This window comes from Eurypyga helias, unplaced genomic scaffold (genome assembly GCF_000690775.1).
Source record: "Eurypyga helias isolate BGI_N326 unplaced genomic scaffold, ASM69077v1 scaffold14719, whole genome shotgun sequence".
Classification (NCBI taxonomy): domain Eukaryota; kingdom Metazoa; phylum Chordata; class Aves; order Eurypygiformes; family Eurypygidae; genus Eurypyga; species Eurypyga helias.
Window position 1 is genome coordinate 1 of NW_010271489.1, and position 9,230 is coordinate 9,230.

Sequence of the window (9,230 nt, forward strand, 5' to 3'; positions counted from 1 at the left end):
CGGGGACCCAGCCACCCTGCCCGGCGCCGCGCTGGGCACCGCGCCCTCCGCGGGGGGGGCAGCGCACAGGCGTTGATAAACAATTTTCCTCCTTTTAAGAATAAAGCGTATTTAATACCACAAAACACCCCTATAGCATTAGATTATCACAGCCATTAATGATTTTTCCTCCAAAACCCTTCCAACCTTTTTCATCAAAGCCCTTTATTCTCGAAGGATAAATTTTCAGGCAAAGAGGGATCAACAAACTAGTTGCTTGAAAGCCTTCCTGATGCTAGGCTGAAGTTAGGAAAGGCTTAATGAAGGCTTTAAAATCCACCAGGGCTTCACGATGAACATCTGACTCGGTGATTTATGCATATTAATAACCCCAGCCCTACCGAGGCAAGCTGAGCTGTACATGTCCTCCGAATCTTAATGTCTTCAGCTCCACTGGGATTATTACAAATGTAAATTTCTAAGATTCTCAGCTATTAATCTCTGTCTGTCCTCCTGTTCAGCAACATAATGACTAATTAAACATCAAAAGACCTGTACAGAAGATCTTCTTTGACAGCTCCTGGCCCAGCTCTCTTCCCAAGAGAGGAATTCAAATGACAGGGACAAGTGGGTAGGAGCATATGAGCAAGCCACAAATCACTACTATGAAATCTAAAAATTCCACATCAAATGTGTGTTTAGTCCTCCAGAACCACTCCCAACCACCTAGCCGAGCTGTTTGTGTCCAGCGGATAGCCCTCCTGATGCTGAAGTTACATAATTCGTGTGGACATCGAGTAAAAAGAGCGCAGTTCGAGCCCGAATTGTTTACTATAAGAAAAAACCTTAGTACTTACAGAAGAAGGCAAACCAGGGGGCACCTTTCTTACTTTCTTTGTCTGTAGAGGATCTGTACACAGAAAAACAACAGTTCATCAGCTATCTACATTACAGACCAAAAAGAAGAAATAGCTACGCTATAGTTTTTTCCTTCCATCGTAAATTTCTTATTTTCTAATTTCATGCATTATTTTTATTCTTTGCCAATTAGTCTTTCACCTCGATACAAGAATGTGCTTAAATATCTCACATACTAAAAGAAAACTTTGCTAAACCATTCCTTCAAAAGCAGTTATTCTCAAGAACACTAACAGTGAAGGATACACTGATGCCCTTACACACGTTCTAAGAAATAAAGTAAGTTTTTGAGATACACGAGGAGGATAATGGGACTGATGAACAAGAAATGCTTTCCCTTTCTGCACTTCAGAGTAAAGACAGAACTATCAAAGAGGAATTTAACATGTTGAAGAGCATTTTATACTCAAAATACTAACACAGTGTAAATTTCTATAGAATTTAGTCTACACCAAGTTTGCAAATAAACAGCAAATCTAATTACCCAATTACTTAAGTAACAAAGGCAATACAACTGAAATTTACACGTAATAGTAAAGTTGGAAGTATGATACCTGCTTCCTTCTACCAATAATTATTGTAAGATCAGCAAAGTACCCAGCAATTTAACTAAATCAAGAATCTGAACCAGTTTAGTCAGCTGTTAATAAAATTAATCTGAACAGTATGCATGCAAATTAGTTGTTAACTGGTGTTCTGAAGACAAGTATTTGACAAGATTACCAGTTCTGCAATTGACTGATTGAATCTTCAATTAAAATACAAAATGCCTATTTCTCTATTTTCATTCAGAACATTTAATCACAGTTTTATTATACAATATGACAAGACAGAGGTGAGATTAGGTGTGAATATCTGCTGGATATCTTCATTCTGATCATTCCCCATAAGGCATGTTCAAAAAGAAAAATCAAAGGACTTCTGGAAAAGAGGTCCCTTCACTGAGGGGAACCACTGGTTGGCTTCAATTTGCAGTAACAAATTTAAAGAGACTTTGTTAAAATCCTGGTCAGGCAACTGCTTCTTGAGGATAAAATGGGCATAATTTCTCTTTGCTTTAAATTCTCAGGCAACAGTTTTGTAACATTTAACTAGCCCATTAAAAGACACATACATTTCCAACATCCTTTTCAAGTCACTGGAAACGAGACTTAAGAAAAGCACACTTCTCCCTGGCATTTCTGGAAAAACTCTTCCATAAGTTCTGAACTACCACCTGCCATGTCCCCTGTTACAGTACTCCAGATTCAGTGATGACAGAAAGAGGAATATCACACCGTTACCAGTTTGAGCAGGTTTATAACCCTGGAGCTTCTCTTTCAAAGAAAAAAAAATAACTAAGAATACTAGTCTGAAAAAAAACCCACACTTAGCTTCTTCAATAATATCTGGAACTTACACTCCATACAGTTTGCACAAGCACCTAACTTAATCACATATTCAAGTATATAACAGAACTCAGAAAATCTCGTTTAGGACTCACTTTCAGTGACTGCTTCATACCAGAACCTTTCTACCAGCATCAGCAGCCAAAGTCGTGCTCTAACAGCCCCCTATTACTCAAAACCATAGCAGGTTACTATTGTAGCAGTTTCTCACTAAAACCAATTCAGTATGGACTAAAACATAATAATAATTATTAATATTCTAATTATTATTTTTAGACCTAACTCATTTCTATTACAGTTTAAACTGCTTTTGAGGTGGCAAGCAATTTCCCTGCACTTTCCTCAGACTGTTCCTCTTCCGAATCACATCTCAAGTGCTCCGTTTGATTCTCATACTCTGAGGAACACGAACACTTACAATAACAGTTGTAAAGACAACCCCAGATGAAACAGCTGTTGTCCTGACAAGAGGTTGAAAATGTATACAAAAAAGGTATTTTAAAATACGTACATAGACAGACACGCACACAAAGTTCCAAACTCATTGTTTTTAAATTCTTTATTTATAAAACTATTTCAAGCATGCTCAGGACTATTTTAATGCCCAAGGAGTTTGCAGTTCTACTTAATACTAAAGTTACCTCAAGAAGAAAATTTGCATTTGATGAAATCCTATTTTGGGTAAAGTACGGTTTAACTTACACGGTTCCAAACAACAGTATTTTGTTATGGAAGAGAAGTGCTATACAGACTGAGGGGCATTAAAAAACCAAACATATAACTTGACTAATCCTAATGATATAACATGCTAGCCTTGAAATATGGTAGCTTTTAAGCTAAAATATCAGGTTACAGTCTCTCTTTTTACTAAAAAGATTTTTTTTTTCCCCCCAGAAAACTTGCACACCCGATTATTCGCAATAGTCTGATGGCAGAAACGATAGAACAGCTGGCTCATGCTTGAGTCCCTAATTCAATAGAAAGTCTTTAGAGCGATGAAATATTACCACTGACTATGACCGAGCAGGAAAATTCCATTTATCTCCAAGTACCTCCAGAATAAAATATTAATACTGTCATAGGATTATAACAATTTTTAAGCAAGTTGCTGCCTGCATATTTTGCAAGGCAGTTTGATTTTTAGGATAAACTACTTGTCTCCAATTGCTAAGAAATTTAAAGGCATGTTGAACCAATTACAATGAACTATATATTGCCCTGAATAAAGTTACTTTTAGCATATAAAAGGATAATTGTTTCCCCTTTGTGTCTTTCCCCTACTAAATAATGGTAATGACCCCAAGGTCAGGCATTTCCAGGAGTTAATGATGGCATGGGTTAAGGGCACTCAGCTGGTCATCAGCTCCTATCCATCTGTCATTATTGCTTTTGCAATTAAGGGTTTTATTGGAGTTTCTTGTTTGTTTTATAAGCAATACTGACCAATGTTGAATCCAAGCTAGCGTCTCAAAGAAAAACGCTAATAATCCCGGTTTCTTTCTTAGATAGCAGTTTGCTGTAATTTGAATTGCTCAATGCAGAGCCATCTGCAGTGTATAACATGAACTGTCACAGAAAATAAAACTCTGCAGCAGAAATACAGCATGAACGGAAGTTTAAAAACTGTCTATATTACTCACCAAGAGCTGGTGAGTCATGAAGTGGTCTTCGGCGTTGATTTGTGCCGGAAAACGGGTAGTAGGGTGTTCCAGGTTTTCCCGAGGATGACAGCTGACCTGGACTTCCAAGCCCCATATCTGAGCGAAGCAGACTAGACTGCAAAATATACAGAGAAAAGCAAAATTAAGCTCTGCAACAACTCAGCTGTTAATACACCAGGGCTAACAAACTATTAACCACACATACTGCTCTTGGCATTTATAAGAAATAACTGGACTTTCAGTGAAGGTCTTCAGAGTTAAAAAACCTGCTGACTTCTTAAAATTAGTATTGAGAGAATATACTAGAGCATAATTCAGAAAGGCAGATCAAGTTTGGCTGTGAGCCTCCAAACAAACATAACCATTTTGGTTTAAAACATCTGAAAGAACCAACGCATTCTTAAATTCCAAGCAAAAATCATAGTACTTGGTTTAGTTTGCATTGTAACACCTCTTCTATTACACATTATAACATAATTGATAAAAACTGCTAGGAGTTTATAGTGTGACATTAGGTTTTAGCACACACTTAGAAATCCAGACTTCTATTACATTCATAAAAGCATGGAATAATTGTCAAAAAAAAATTCAAACACAGACAAAAGAGATAACAGCTTAGATTAATGCACATAAAAAATTATGACATTTTAAAAACTTCAAACCAACAATGCAGTTGAACCCTACCCTTTTTGCTCCCTTTTCATGCAGTAAATACAAAAAACATTCTAAACACTTAACAAGTGCATTATATATTGTTTGGCCTCGTGTTATTTGGATTTCTTCTGTGACACTGAAACACATGTTAGTGATTTATAAGACAGTTTTTCCATGGTTGCTAGTATGCTCAGCCTTGTTTTACTCTGAAAACCCCCAGACTTGCAGTGAAAACCCACTGAACTGTTTGTGCAGAAAACATAATGCTAACAGGCAATAAAAAGCATTAATCCCTGCCACACTCCTGGCTGTTGCATACAGCTTCCTCATACAGCAGCATCCACCCTGTGTTACACATAGCTAAAGACAGGTTGATTTTACTGTGTGCAAAATTAGACAGTGTTTTAACATCACAATGGAACCAGGAGCCTTCAAAAAAAAAAAGTGATTTGTTATCTTCCCACTTGGTCATTATGTAGTGCAGCCTTCCCACCATAAAGGGGGTAAAGCAGAGCTGTTGGATGGCAGGACACACTTGCCTTCCTTCAAACAGTGCTAACATTTCGATTGTCAGATGATGCCAAGCCAGAAAGTGCTGACTGGCTTAACTTGCGTACCAAAACACACTTGAGATGCCACTGAGTTAAAGTTTCTCCCGCAGCCCCACCACTCCCAAGCCAACTTTTCTCCTGCTCTCAACAAACCCCGCGCACACCCACAGGTTCCAGAGGTCATCAAACAACTGTGCTTGCAGACTGGATCATGGCAGGAACCACTCCAGCGCTGCTGCCATCTAGGGATCTAGCAGCCCACTGGGATACTGCTGAGGCCATTGCTCCCAGCTCTCCTTACCTTTCCTTCTAAGGCATGAACACCCTAATTAATGAATGTATTTTTTGGATTACATGATATCAATTCATGCTAAGTTTTTGGTGGTGACTCGTGAAAGGTGAGGCTACTCACATGGCTCTCAGTTAAGGTACTAAATCCCCTCTAACTGGCATTGTGCTGGGATTAGCAGAAAATCCAGGGTTCATATAAAATTACAGACTACACAAAATAACACATAAGCAATAATCTCAAGTGCGTTCTTCCAGATAAATTGTTTTGTATCATATCACTAGTGAAATTTCCTTTACTTGTCTGATGATTAACCAGAGCATAAAAACCTTACATGTTCATTGAAGAGTGGGATGTCAGAGTCACCCCATTACAAACTAAAGGGGATCCCAGAAGTGTTAACTATATCTTACAAATCTCTCATACAGTTTGAAGAACAAAATTATTAATTATTAAATGTGTTAAGGCATAAAAATAAAGTTTCCCCTCAATTGAATTTCTTCATTCTTATTCTAACAATAAAATAGTTTTAAAGTCAGAATTGTTGATCTAAAAGTTGATCATACGGAAACGAGATACCATCACAAGGAACAAGGCGATCTTGGAACAGAGTATACAGAAAATATAGGGGCAGGAGAGGGAAAATCTGCTTGTAAGTGAGTTCAAGATTTGCTAAGCTTGCCATTGACAAACAGTTAAGAGTTTATCATTTTGTAGAAAACTTGATTATTGAAATATCTGGCTGGCATATCCTAAATCTGAATTAAGCCAAGATGCAATTCTACACATTTGTGAGAGTTTTAGTGGTGATCACTGTGCAGGAAACCTGGGCAGCGTTTTGTGAAAAGCAGTTCCTCCAAAGCAACCCTGTCCAAAAGAAGTTGTTAAACCAGTGTTGCACTTAGGCTAAGACTCAACCTTCAGCTCAAGAACACCCAGGGCTGAAGGAAAACCTCTTTACACAGCCTGTGGGGAAGGGGAAGAACATTGTGATAGTTGTCATTTCAAGCAGCTGAAGCAAGGTCACACACACAGAACCCCAGAACCTCTGAGGCTGGCAGGAACCTCTGGAGATGGGGCAGTCCAGCCCCTGCTTGGTCAGAACAGCTGTCAAACACAATTAGGAACCACATTCCATTTATGTTATAGCCAACCATCCCTGCTCCACCGCCCCAGCATCTCCTCCTGAGCATTGGCAGCAATTCTGGAAATGCAGTCGGATCTATACAGACACCTCCAAAAAGGAAGGGTGGGAAGGTTCTTTGCTCCTCTATTCATTAAGCACGTGCGTCGGGAGGTAAAACAAAAGCCCCAAAAACAACCTGACAGTAAAAATTCTCAAATTAACTCCTACCAAAACATTCCAAAAGGCATGTGTCTATATCTTTTCCAGATTTAACCTCCAATCTTTACCTCATGACATTTGTCACTCTTGCTTTGGGCCTAAGAAATCCAGTTCTGGACATTTTTATCAGGTCCTGAATTAGAATGCAGCATGGCTACTACAACAACATTAAGTACACGTGTAAGTAACATGCTACATACCCAGAAAAATCTCAAACTGTGCACCACAGTCTAAGTTCCCTGATCTACACTGTGTTTGGTAAGAATTTAAGGAAAAAAAACCCCAAACACAAACCAAAAAAAAGGGAATGGATGGGGACATACAGGGCCCTCACCCAAAAAACCCACAACTCTATCATTCCCACAATCAAATGAAGCATCTGTTTAACATTTTATAATTGTTCCTCAGTCTTCCAAAAGAAAATAAAAATAGATGTCATTAGTTCAGCTTATTGATTTTTCTGCCTGTCTGAACCAATTGAGAAGCAATATTGATTAGGACTGATCCTTTCCTAAGGGCATCTGATAAAGAAAGGAATACAAAAATACCACTGAGGATAGCAAGAGAGCTTTGTATTATCAGCACCAAGCTCCTCCTGACTAAGTGCCCGAGGTCCCTGCACAGAGGCGGATCACTTACACAGGGAGGTTGCAGCATTCTCCACAGCTCCACAGAGAACGTTCATGCTCACCCCGAACCTCATCTGCCAACCACGGATCCAATTACTACAGAATAATCAATGACTGGTTATTCTCCTGAACACTGCCCAGTCTTGTCTGCGTAACAGTTACAAACAGGTAATTGCCCTTAGTGTTTTGCATCTTCAGATTTTATATGGCATCTTTCCAGCTTCAAGATCAACAAGAATTTATTTCAAGCAACGTTTTTCCCTAAAAAAAAAAAGTGTGTTCCATAACCAACCTAAAAAACAAATTACAAAAGGTTTTTGTTACGATCAGTTAAGAACACAGCAAGCCTGATTCCAAACAGAACAGAAAAGAAGGGGTAAACATGACTGCTTTACTTCTCAAATTCATCCCTTTCAGCAAACTGAAGAAACAGTTTTTGACAGCCTCAGGAGAACTAGCATGGCCTGACCCCAAAAATTAAACCTTTTGCAAGGGCCACTACCTAGACAGATGCTTTAAAAGCGTTCTTTTCCTACAGAATATTCTCAAACACGAAACGCAGGGGACTCAACTACTCAAACATTGCAAGGGTAAGACGGGAGGGGTGGGTGTATTTATGCACCTTTGTCACACAACCCAAGTAACTTTGTACTGCAGCTGCACTTCTGAGTAGGCAAAGTTAGCTTCCATTCAAAGGAAAAAGCTAATCAGCCATATGCTTATATCAAAATGATATGACTGAGATAAAAAGCTCCTTACTCAACATATTTTAAAATGGTTTTAAAATTGATTTTTTTCAAGAACTTCAGCATAAAAAAAAAGAGTTGGGCTACCTCGCAAGTTTTCTTTTCTCTAGCCCATAGCTACAAACCTTTAGAATCCCAAAGATTAAATTTGATGCCAAAATACTGCTCTGCCTTCAATGAACTTATAGGACACTGGCCAGCAGAATTCTAAAATGTTGGTAAACACTACTTTGATATAAAAAAAGAAATGTGGACAAGTAAAGGCCTACAGATGTCCTTAGGGCCTTCAGCTCTCTAGCATTTAGGCTCTATGCAGACAGGAAAGCTGAGCTATCCTGCGAAATACACGAACATTTTTTTAAGAAACACACTCCATGCACCACCCTAGTGTATAGAAGGTTTTAGCTTCCCAAAAATGTATTTGTTAGAGGCAGCTAGCCTTGTGTTTCTTGGTCTCAACCTCTCACATTCATTTTTTAAATGCAAACGTATTAGCAAGCCCTTTAAGGACTCAGATTTTCCTTGTGTAGCCATAGCCAAGCCATGCTATACTTTCACCCAAATACAACTGTGTGCCTTGACATTATTCATTATTTTCCATAAAAAGAATTACATGGTTGAGAATAAAAGCATTAACTCATTATATGCAACTGGTTATGACAGGGCCATTGTGCTGGCATAATAAGGCAGGCTGTTTTGGCAGTGAAATGAGAGCTGACGCACCAACTGCAAACTCAGATCTTGAAACCGCCCCCCTTCCCTCCCGCCCCAATAAACCAGTGTCATCAATTACATTTTATTCTTCCTAGTTTTTTTGCATTATCTTCCTTTTAAAAAAGTTCATGCTTTAAGTCCCACTAGTCAGGCTGTCTCTATGTAAGGCAGGAAAATAGTGTAAAGATTAAAAAAAAACCCAAACAAAAAAAACCACCACCAACAACAGAACTACTTCAGTGTTTAGTCAAAACCTGGGAGCTTGGATACATGATTTTGTAAAAGTATAGTACCTCAACAGCACTCAACCAAAAACCCTCGGTTATCCCACCACGCAGCCACAGACAAACTCACTC

General features: G+C 38.7%; 1 protein-coding gene across 1 annotated transcript in view; it reads right to left on the reverse strand.

The window, feature by feature from the left end:
- Positions 1-824: 824 nt before the first annotated feature.
- Positions 825-9,230, reverse strand: part of LOC104515015 (transcription factor 12-like) — a gene marked incomplete at both ends in the record, with an annotated part of 113,893 nt that continues 105,487 nt past the window's right edge. Inside the window, 2 exons of the mRNA XM_010158842.1 lie at positions 825-889; positions 3,926-4,061. Of these exons, the coding sequence (XP_010157144.1) occupies positions 825-889; positions 3,926-4,061 (201 nt within the window). The remainder of the gene's footprint in view (positions 890-3,925; positions 4,062-9,230) is intronic.